The 12,482-nt window shown below is 22.9% G+C and overlaps 1 protein-coding gene across 1 annotated transcript; it reads left to right on the top strand.

The window, feature by feature from the left end:
- The first annotated feature begins 1,575 nt into the window (after window positions 1-1,575).
- On the top strand, window positions 1,576-6,330 carry LOC127286504 (gastrula zinc finger protein XlCGF26.1-like). Its single transcript, XM_051312952.1, has 4 exons — window positions 1,576-1,671; window positions 3,427-3,562; window positions 4,340-4,534; window positions 6,184-6,330. The coding sequence occupies exons 1-3, from the start codon at window positions 1,660-1,662 to the stop codon at window positions 4,531-4,533; spliced, it is 342 nt and encodes a 113-aa protein (XP_051168909.1). The 5' UTR covers window positions 1,576-1,659; the 3' UTR covers window position 4,534; window positions 6,184-6,330.
- Window positions 6,331-12,482: the final 6,152 nt, after the last annotated feature.

The following is a 12,482-nucleotide window of genomic DNA, read 5'->3' on the forward strand; positions in this document are numbered from 1 at the left end:
AATTATCCATAAAGGAAAAAGCATTTTACCTTCTTGTTTTCAAGAAAAGGCTGTTGAAAATTTTCCAAAATTTTAGTTTCAATGTAGATGGCGCTGCCTCACTTGGACCTGGCCTTAAACATTTTTTTTAAATATATTATATGCTAATGTGCCATTTTTAGTATTATTATTATTGGCGATTCAAACAGCTACACTAGCGCCACAGTTGAACTAATTTAGGTGTGACTCGCTCTAAAGCAGTCTCTGTTTTGACAGTTTATTTCAAATTATTTAATTATTCTGATATTTTTATTGCGTTTGTAAAATTATTTTTTAGCGTTAAATAAAAAAAAATAATTTAAAACATTTGGAGTGCTACAGAGCGAGTCACGCCTAAATTAGTTCAACTGTGGCGCTAGTGTAGCTGTTTGAATCGCCAATTATTATTTTCATTATTCGAATTTGCATTTGTGTATATGTACATTTAGTGAGCAATATAATGCTAGGAAAGTGTAGAATTAATTTAAATATAAGAACAATGGCGCACTCACACCTTTTTGGCTGCCTGCAGGTTACCATGGCAACGCACGAGTGTGAATAAGACAGAAAATTTGAATATTCAAATTTTTAAATTTTCTGTCGCACTCACTCTCATGCATTGCCATGGTAACCTGCAGGCAGCCGCAAAAAGGTGTGAGAGCGCCTTTAAAATTATACAACGCATTGTGATAAGTGAAAAAAGAATTAGTATTATAAGATTATTTTGTACAAATTATGAAATTAAAGGAGCTTTTTAAAAGTGAAAATTATTTTATAATATATTGTGTCCTTGTTAAAATACCTTTATTTATTGTTTATAATATTTTAGAACCTTTTTATTTATTCACAAATATAGTAAGTACAAATCACAAATAAAAAGTTTCAATTACGTGTCAAAATACATAAATTTACAGCAGACAATGTTATAAATACTACCGCGCATGCGCGAATAACTTTTAGTACTTTTAAGGCCAACGCACAATAGATTCGCGAAAATCGTTCAGAACGGTACGATTTTGCCTATTGTGGAACCAACATTAACAATAATTATTTTAAGATTAAATTTCAATAGAAATAACTTAAAATAATTTATAAAAATTAATTTTCATTAAAAAAAAAAAACATAACTAAACATTAAAGCAACAAGTTTAAGACTTAAATTATTTTTTTTATTGTTTTTTAAACATTTTCTTATTTTAAAACATTTTAAATAAGAGCGCTTCTTTTTCTATCAATTAGGCATTTTACCTTGTGACGTCAGAGGCTGATGACGTCGAAGCCTGGAGGGACAACAAACGAAAAAAACAATAAAGAACTGTCAAACAAGTGATTTTGAGGTTAAGTTTTTGAAGTTTTCAACGTTACCAAATGTATAGATCTGCCGCCCCAACAAGAATAACCGTATCTGCATTTAGGATGAGTCACCTACTTGCCACTGCCACTGCCACCAATAAGTGACTTATCCAAAATGTAGTTACTGCTACTCTTGTTGGGACGGCAGAGATGGACTATAGTAAAATTATTTGTTGTCCCTCCAGGCTTCCAGCTGATCGGGCAGCCATATTTGAAAGTGAAATACCTAATGAGAGGATTATAGTAGCGCAAGCGCAGTGCACCTGACGCTGCATCTGTCAAGAGGTTATGTTTACAAAAGTGACAATTTTCATTTCCACTTTATTATTTATTATATATAAAGTATACTATTTTGCATCACTAACTTCTAAAGTTGAAATTTAAACAAAAAACACTGTGTGCCTTTTTTATAACAATACGTAAAGTCATTATTTTACATATTGAAATTTACTTTACGCATTGTAAATTTTTGTAACATTTTTGTACTCGTGAATTTTCAAAATGTTTTATTTTTACATTCAGAATTATTTTGTTGTTTCTATAACAAATATAATATATATATATATTTTTTTTCTTTTCTCTGGAAAATTGCATTTAAATATATATATTTTTTTTAATAATATGTTATTATGTTGTGATTTTAATTCGAGATTTTTTTTTATCTTGTGAGTTTTTTTTTTTTTACAGGTAGAGTGAAATTTTTGAAGAGGTTGGGACAAGATTTTTTTTTTATCTTTGATTCTCAGATAAGGTATACAGAAAAATATAAACAAAGTTTACAAATATATTCAGATCAGAATTATAAATAAATTTTTAAAAGTAATTCGTATATATACGTTCGCGTATTTATTTACAGAAAAATTTTTTAAAATGTTTTTTTTTTTATATAAATAACGTTCATTTTTCCAAATAAACTAATAAATATTTTTTATTATTTTTTTTTATTTAAAAATGTTTAATTTTTATTATTGTAACAATTGTCAAATTTTAATTTAGATGAAATAAAAAATTTATTTTTACCAAACAAATTTTTTGTTTTGAAACAAATAAATGGTTATTTAATTCAAATAAATTCAGAAAATTTGTCACCTTTTCTTGAAATGGTTTTATGCTTTTCACATATATATGACGCGTTCTGAAGCAAGGGATTTAAGAAGTGAACAAAAATTATAGGTTATGTTTATGATAGTTTCACGTTAATTGAATTTTTATTTTTTAAATTATGTAAAATCAAAACTGGTTTTTATTTTCGATACAATGATGACTTAAACATCAATGGTGTGTATTGGAAGTTCATTATCTTTGTCTATTTTTGCCACAAACTATCATAAACATAACCTATAATTTTTTGCTTCTTCGTCTCTTTCTTCAGAGCAAAATAAATGCAAAATTATCATTTTGAGTAGTTTTATTAAGTTGAGCTGTACCATAAAGTTACCATTAAAATTTTTTTTAGAAATTGTAATATAATTAAATAATAATAATAAAATGTTTTGTTTGTATATTGGTATATTTGTTTAAAAAATATTTGTCAAAACAATTTGTTCTTTTTTTTTTTTTGATAAATATTTATTTCAACAAATATACCAAAACCATTAGACCAAATAAATAAAAAAACATTTTTCTATTATTAAAATTTTTATGGCTGTTAAATTTAAAAAATAATTAATGTTAATATAGTATTTATGTTTAATGCTTAAATTTGACTAAATGTTGTTTAAAACTCTTATTGTATTTCGTTTTTATTTTATTTTTTATTTAATGCTTCATTAACAATTTGTTTTAAAAAATTTATTATCAAATGAAACTTTAAATTATTTTTTCACTTATTTTTTTTCATTTTTATAATTTATTAGCAACTAAAACTGGGAATTTTACAACTCTTTTTTTTTAATTAACTTACATTCAAAAATCGGGTTAAAAATTATGTAAATTAAAAAAATTGTATTTAGTAAAAAAAAAACATAGATTACTTTTTTTATAATCAATAAATTTGACCTTTTTTTGGTAATTTTTATTAAAATAATTTCTTTTTTTCTGCTATTATTTCCATAGGTGGTTATGAATACTTCAAACGAGTGTGGAAATGTGACTGTGGAAAAAGCTACAAATGGAAAGAATCACTCAGTCTACATAGAAGAATGGAATGTGGAATTTTACCGAAATTTCCCTGCAATTTATGCGGTAGAAGGTTCAAGCACAAACATCATTTAAATAAACATCAAACTTCTATACATAAATATGAGATGCAATCACCTTGTTAAATAAAAAAAAAAAGTATATAAACTTTTGAAATATATAATCTCTAATTATTTCAATAACCAGACTCTACATTTTGAGGGCATGTGACAAAACTTTTATTATTAAAAAAAAAAAAAATAATAATGTCATCAAAACGAATATTACAAATAAAATTATATATTATTTTATAGGTGAAAAAAATCATTCTAAAGAAATTATTTTTTTCATCTACAAAATAATATATAATTTTAATTTTTCATCTATAATAAAATTGTCGAACAGAGTGATAAATTCATTAATACATTCAAAACTATATATATAATTTTGTATTTATAATATAAAAGTAAATTTTTAATTTTTTGTATTTTATTTTGTATTTATTTTAATAAAAATATTTTTAGAAATTTTTAGCTGTTTTAGAGATATTTTTTCAAAAAAAAAGAATTTTTTTTACTAATACTAATACATTTTTTTTATATATAATATAATTTTGTAATTTTTAATTCAAAATTGAATAAAACAAATTTTTTTTCTTTTTTTTCGTAAATTAGAATATTTTTTACGTCTGGTATTAACAAATCTTTATTTAACATTAACAAATATTTTGAGCTTTGTTAAGATTTTCCTCTAAGATTTGTAATAAAGGACAAAAAAAAAAAAAAAATTTTTTTTTGTGATTTATGAATTGTGTTTTTTTTATTGACAAAAAAAAATATTTCTTTTTCAGACCCTATGAAGAAGCAGTGGGTCTGTTTTCAATGTGGTAAGAGATATTCGTGGCGAGGATCACTTCAAAATCATCGTCGTGTTGAGTGCCAAAAAGAACCAACCTTCACCTGCCCCGTATGCTTACGAAGATTTAAACATAAGCATAGATGGCAGTCTCATGCAAAATGCATGCATAAATTGGATTTAATTTAGAGTAAATATTATTTTTTTTTTTAATTTTTATTTTTTAATAAGTATATTCAGATTTTTTTCTTCTTTTTTTTTTTTTTTAATTTACAAAATATTTTCATTATTCAATTTTTTTTAATTCACAATATTTTTTTTCAAATTTTTTTTCTGTTTTTTATTTTACAATATTTTTTTTCAAATTTTTTTTCTGTTTTTTATTTTACAAAATATTTTTTCAAATTTTTTTTCTGTTTTTTATTTTACAAAATATTTTTTCAAATTTTATTTCAATTTAGAAAATGTTTTTTTTTTAGTTTTACACATGTACAGACTTTAAATGCAATTAAATATTGATCTTGATTTATATTATTATTGTTTGTGAATGAATGAAAGAAATTTAAGAGAAATTGAGAGATTAATAATAAAAATTGGGAAAAAAGTTCCCAAAATGTTTATTGTTTCAGTCTAAAAAAAAAAATATCTTTTATTTTAAAGATATGAGAAACTATTTCTTTTTTTTTTACATTTTTTTAGTCATTTATATAGATTTAATTATTTTTGTGACTATACGATATGTGATCTGGATTTCAAAATTCAAAATGGTGGATTCAATATGGCGAAAGTTTTTTTTTTTTAAATTAATGAGATTCGTTTCAAACATCAAAATGGTAGACATTAAAAAAGAAGTAAGTAGCTTTTTTTATATTTTATAATTTTTTTTATATTTTTTGTATAAATTATTATAATTTTGTTAATTTAAAAAATTTTATTTTATTTTGCCTTTCAAAAAAAAAAATATAATACAATATATTATTATTAACCAATAAAAACCCAATAATTCAAAAAAAAAATCCTCAAAAACTTCTAAAAATCAAGTTCCAGTCGTATAGAATTATTTTTTTGTATTTTTTCTTCATTTTGGATCCGCTATTTTAAATTTTGAAAAACTAACATCAAATTCGTAATCAGCGACCCCAAAAATCCCCCGAGTAACAAATTTCAACTAAATATGCACAAAAAAGAAAAACTTTCGCCATATTGGATCCGCCATTTTGAATGTATCTAAACTGACATTGGATTCATAATAAGCGTACTATTTTCCATTAAAATCGCAAAAAAAGTGAAAATTAATTTTCTTTTACCAAATATCTCTTTTAGTAGACCAGATCACATATATATGTATTTCATACATAATTTAATTTTGTAACAAATAAAAAGAATTTTGTTATTTATTTATACAAAATGATAAAAACATTTATTAGACATTTAAAAATATTGTTTTAAATAAAAAAATAATTTTTTTTTTTCATAAAAAATAGTTTTTTTACGTGCAATTTTTTATATTTAAAAAAATTATTATTTTTGTTAATATATATATAAAAAAAAAAAAATTTGGTTACATTATTCATGTATTTCTACGACCATTGTATGTCAAATTTTGTACAGTGTACATTATGTGTGATATTATAATAATATGTTAAAGATATTTGTCTCAAATTCCTAATAAATGTTATAAAAAATTTACAAAAATAAATTTTTTCAAAATAATTATATATAAATAAATATATGTATGTTATTTTTATGAAATGTGCCTTCTGTTTAAAAAAATTAAAATTTTTTTTTAATTTTTTTTTTTTTTTTTAATATTTTTAATATAAAATTGATTTTTTTTAGCACTTATGAGGATTTGGACTTGTATGCAGTGCGGTAAACAATATCATTGGAAAGACTCACTAAGGAAACATATACGATTGGAATGTATGAAAGAACCATCTTTTTTTTGTCTTCATTGTGGAAGAAAATTTAAACATAAACATCGATTACAATCTCATACGAGACTTAAACACCATATCTAAATAAATATATATATATGGGTCATTCTATGTGAAATTTTCAAAAAAAAAAAATTTTCCAAATAAAAAAAATTAATATTTTGAAAAAAGCCACTTTTTTAAAAAAAGAAAAAACGAACAAATTTTATAAAATATTATTTTTTGTCTGTTACGTAGAACAGAGAAAACCGCATTTCAAGATTTCGGCTTCTTACGACGTTGAATTTAAAAAAATAATAACTTTCACAATTTTTATCAAATAAAGAAATAAAAAAATACGTATTTTCTTATTTTTCAAATAAAGTTCGAAAAAAATTAAAAAAAAAAAAATTTTTTGATAATTTCCCGTGGAATGCTTATTATATAATTTTTTTAATTTATATTACAAATAAAATTTCCATTTAAAAATTGTGATAATTTGTATATTATAAAAAACGTGTTTTGTAATTTAATTTTAAATAAAGAAAAAAGGTTTAAAATATTTTAATTCAACATTGTAGAAAATAATAATTATTTTTTATTCATCAATAAGGTGAGAAGTAATTTTAATTTATCAAGGTAATTTTTTCTTTTGCTTCTCTCTCTCTCTTTTTTTCTCCCTTTTTTTTCTTCACTCTCGCTGGCAATTTTCTTTAAAAAAAAAAAAAAAATAAAATAAAAATATTTTCACATAAATTTATTGTAGTATGTAGAGATATTTTACATGTGTAAATATTTTGGATAAAAAAAGAATTTTTTTTTTTAAATTCCATTTTACCTGATTTTTGTTTTTTATTTTATTTTTGTAGTTGAAGGAGCATGGACCTGTTTTCAATGTGGAAGAAATTATCGATGGAAGGAGTCATTAACGAGACATTTGCGAGTTGAATGCAATCGCGAACCAGCATTTAGCTGTGAAAAATGTGGTCGTCGTTTTAAGCACAAACATCATTTTACAACTCATAATAGAATTGTTCATTCTTTCGATAAATAAATTAATTAATTATTAAAAAAAAATTATTTCAAGTTACTTACAATTTGTATAAAAAAAAAAAATTTTATACTCACTGCACATAAATTAATTGTTAAAAAAAAACTGTTTTAGATTTAAGATATATAAATAAATATGGCAGAAAGTAAAATGACTTTTTGCAATTTCTTTTTTGATTTTAATTTTGCAATTTTTTTTCTTAACTGATTGTAATTTTATTGCTTTTTTTTTATAACAAGAATGTTTTGAAAATTTACTAATACGTTTTTTTTTCTTGACTTAATTTCTTGCACCCTTTTTGATAAAAAAAAAAAATTTTCTGACAATTTTGTTTTAACCGGTGACAGTATACATTAAGGAATTTTTGCAATAAAAAAAAATTAGTAATAAGTGGATATGAATAATTTTTTAATTAATTTCATAATTATTTTGCAAAAAGTATTTAAAAAAAAAAATTTTTTTTCATGTTTTTAATTTTCTTTAATTGTTTCTATTTTATGTCTAGCTCCAGTTCTCACTGTTTGGATGTGTAATCAATGTGGCAAAAAATATTCTTGGAAAGAAAGTTTATATAAACATTTGCGAATAGAATGCGGCAAAGAACCATCTCATCAATGTGAAATTTGTTTTCGTCGATTTAAACACAAGCATCGATGGCAATCTCACATGAGGCTGAAACATCCAGTTCCTCTTTCATAATAAAAAAATAATAATAAAAAAAAATAATAATTAAAATGAAAAAAAAAAAAATAAAAATAAAAAAATAAAAAAAATAATAATTAAATAAAAAAAAATAAATAAAAATAAAAAAATAAAGAAAATACTAATTGTGAAACAGTTTGAAAGAATAATTTAAAAAAATATATATTATTTATTATTGTTTATTTCATGTATAATTTTTAGTAGATCTTTATACATTGATTTTCAAACCATTATACATAAGGAAAAAAAAAATAATATAACAGAATATAAATTTTATATTATTAATACATAAGTTGTGAAAAAAATGTGTGATTTTTAATCTAAAGAAATTGTTATTTGTTTTGTTATAATATCCGTTTTTTGTTATTGTTATACAATTTTTTTGTTATTTTGCCACTTTGTACTTAATTTTATTATTTACAAAAATTCCAATACCAAAATATTATTTTCCACTTGTGACAAAGAAAACACTTTGAGGCATTTTTTTTTTTAATAATCATAATAATACATGTAGTTATATAAAAAATTATTTTCCAATAAAAAAAAATCAAAAAATCAACTTTTTACTCATTGCAAAAAAAATTAATATAAATTAATTATTATTGGTGTGAAGTATTTTGCATGCTGTTAATCATACATACCTACTAAAAAAAAAAAAAAAAAAAAATTTTATAAATAAATTTTATTCTAATCAAATATTTTTTTTTCAGGTTATATATTGAATAATTATTCATCAACAAATTTTGTCGACTACACGGAAAATGTCAACAAAAATTATCATCAAGAAGAACCAGCTTTTCCTTGTTCAGTGTGTTTTAAAGTTTTCAAACGAAAATATCATATGAAAAGACATATGGATCAAGTTCATGGATATCGACATTTTTCAAAAAAATATGCTTAAATTTTATTTTTTTTTTTGTAACAAAAAAAATAAATTTTATTTTTAGAAAAAAAATAATGTATTTTCGGAAAACAAAAATTAATAAAATGTTTGACTTAAAAAAATTTATTATAATATAATCTAGGTAAAATTGTGAATATACAAAATAAATCATTTTCAATTCAAATTTATGATTTTAATAAAAGTTTATCTAATTTTTTTTAAATTTTCCTGCCAAATTTGTGGTTATGTTTTTGTTTTTTGGTCATTTTTCTCCAAAATTTGACCTAAATTTTGAGGTTATGTTTGTTTTTCGGTCGTTTTTGCCAAATTTTGGCTTAAATTTTAAAAAGTTATGTTTATTTCTTGGTCATTTTCCTCGAAAGTTAGACCTAAATTTTGACGTTATGTTTGTTTCATGTTCTGTTTTTGCCAAATTTTAGCCTAAATTTTGAGGTTATGTTTGTTTCTTGGTCGTTTTTGCCAAATTTTGGCTTAAATTTTAAAGTTATGTTTATTTCTTGGTCATTTTCCTCGAAAGTTAGACCTAAATTTTGACGTTATGTTTGTTTCATGTTCCGTTTTTGCCAAATTTGACCTAAATTTTGAGGTTATCTTTGATTTTTGGTCGTTTTTGCCAAACTTTGGCTTAAATTTTAAAGTTATGTTTATTTCTTGGTTATTTTCCTCGAAAGTTAGACCTAAATTTTGAGGTTATGTTTGTTTCATGTTCCGTTTTTGCCAAATTTTGGCCTAAATTTTGAGGTTATGTTTGTTTCTTGGTCGTTTCCTGACAAAATCACATAACCTTACAATTTAGGTCATTTTTGGCGGAAAAAACAACCTCCCCCTCAACGTAAGGGAGGGGGGCTTGCGACTATATTCAGAGTCTTAAAGCGAACATAACCTCTAAATTCAGGTCATTTTTGGCGGAAAATCCACCCCTCCCCTCAACGAAGGCGGGGGGGGGGGAATTGCGGCTATATTCAGAGTCTTGAAACGAATATAACCTCAAAATTTAGGTCATTTTTGGCCGGAAGATGGGGGGGGCGACTTGCGACTATATTCAGAGTCTTGAAACAGCGGCGGCGGCAATAACTTTTTGTAAAATAGGTAGATATATTCAGAACAGTTTTTACAAATAAAAAGAATAATTTAAAAAAAAATTATTTTATTTAAAAAATTCTACTTCTAAATAACCCAAATACGTGCTATCTGGGAAATAATATTTATAATAGTTCTAATAATTTTTACATTCAGAAAATAGTTTATAATCAATAAAAAAAAAAAAAAAAATTGTTAATGATTCATCCAATTCAATTGTTTTCTTTTCCTGATTTGTAGAAAGCTAAACAGAAAATTCCATTAATTTCAAACAATTAATTTCCCATAACCAATAATAAAAAAAAAAATCTACAGTTATGCAATAAATTGATAAATTTTTTCTGCACCTAATAAATACTAATAATTAATGTCATTGTAATTTCAAAAAAAAAAAAAAAAACAAATTCTCTTTCTAATTGAATAATTGTTTTTAATTTCAGGAATTCTACAAAGTATATTGACTCAAAATACGGGAAATTTTAGTGGAGGAGGAGATGATGAAGAAGAAGAAGAAGTTCCATATTGGAGTCTTACTAATGAACTAGAACATCATATTCAACATGAAACCACCACGTCATATAATCAATTGTTGCATCAAAATTATCCGAAAAAACAAAAATTCTATCGATGTTCAATTTGCAATAGACGTTTTAGGCAAAAATGTGTTTTAAATTATCATATAGTGTATTGTCGTGAAAGACAATACAATCAGGATTAAAAAAAAATATATATATATATATGAGTTGACCTTTTTAATAATCAAATAGAATAAAAAATATAGTAAGAAATAATGTGTCTAAAGTTTTGAACGAAAAAGTTTCCAATTTTTTTAAATTCAAATTTTATTCTAAAAAATTGCATTCGATATCAAAAAATAAATTAATAATTTATTAAATGTTTAATAAAATTTTTTTTTCATTGCTGTAGTAATTTTTAAAAAAATTTGTAGACAAAAAAAAATTTCGTTCATTTGAACGTTCAGAACTTCAGGCATATATATAAGAAATATACAAATTTCATATGTAGTATTATACCTATGATATTTTAAAATTGGATAAATATACTTTTTTTCGATTTTTGCGGAAAAAAGTGGTAAACGTATTTTTTTTATTTTTTTTAAGTGTCTAAATTTTTAAAAAATCTCTGTTTTTTAAGGTTTTTTTTTAAAAATAGATCTAATTTTAATGACATCTAACATTAAAAGTATTGCATTTTGATGACAGTGAAGTAAGGTCTATACTTTTAAAATATTCAAAAACCCCAGATTTTTAAAAATTCATAACTTAAAAATTTAGGCTCTTATATAAAAAAATTAAAAAAAATACGTATATCACTTTTTTCTGCAAAAACTGAAAAAAAGTATATTTATCCGAATTTAAAATGTCATAAGTAAATTTCACCTGCACTGAAAAAAAATTTATTTTATTCAAATACTCGATTAATTGACTATTATATCAAATAAATATTCATTTATATAAAATAATTTTTATTTGAGTCAATTAAATGGTATTTGTTTCAAATAAAGAAATTATTGGTTTAAATAGAATTTATTTAATTTAAATAAAAATTATTTGGTTCAAGTAAATATTTATTTGATAATAGTCAAGTAATTGAGTACTTGAATCAAATAAATTTTCATTTCAGTGTGGAATCGCCCATATATGTGTGTTATTTAACAATTTGAAAAAAGTAAAAAAAAAATTAATAAAAAAATTTGTAATTCTATGCTTGTATGTATAAATTTTTAATGTCGCGAAATCGACACTTTTCTTATAGTTTGTGTAAATGTATATTCACGCAAAATGTTAGAATTATATATATTGTTACAAAATATTGTCACAAAAATATATAAAATTTATTATACAGTTCATTTTATTTTTTTTTAAAATTACCGTCTACTGAAAATGATTTATCATTTTTTTTTCCTTTTATCCATTTCTCTGACTATTTTCGACCAATTGTAAATTATTATTCTATTATAATTATTATTTATTCCGTATTGTTGAACAATTAAAATAAAGTTGTACATAGGTATTAATAAAATATATATTTATATGTTATCAAAAAATATTATATGTTACAATGTTACGACTATTAAAATAAATTATACCATTACACGATGCGCCTAAAATGGATTTAAATGAAAATTGCTTGCACTCCAAAATTTCTTGTGGATTTTGAATCTTTGAGGTTCCCAGAGTATATATTTAAACAAAAAAGAAAGTAATCGACGGAGCCCTTTTCGAGGAAAATAAATTTTAATATTTTTTCATTGATAGCACAGCTCTACAAAAAAAGTATCATGTGCGGCTTTACCCGAGTACGCTACTCACATGTATTTTAGTAAGCTGGACACGAATCTGAACTTATATTTGCTCCATCATGTCAGGATTTTTTTCTATCCTCAAAAAACCCCGCACCATTTACATGGGAATTTGGGGTCCGGTGAAATTTTCTGCAACTTTGAACTTTTGTAGTTTTTGAC

The sequence above is a fragment of the Leptopilina boulardi genome, unplaced genomic scaffold, assembly GCF_019393585.1.
Source record: "Leptopilina boulardi isolate dan_hultmark-lab unplaced genomic scaffold, ZJU_Lbou_2.1 LbouV2_121, whole genome shotgun sequence".
Taxonomy (NCBI): domain Eukaryota; kingdom Metazoa; phylum Arthropoda; class Insecta; order Hymenoptera; family Figitidae; genus Leptopilina; species Leptopilina boulardi.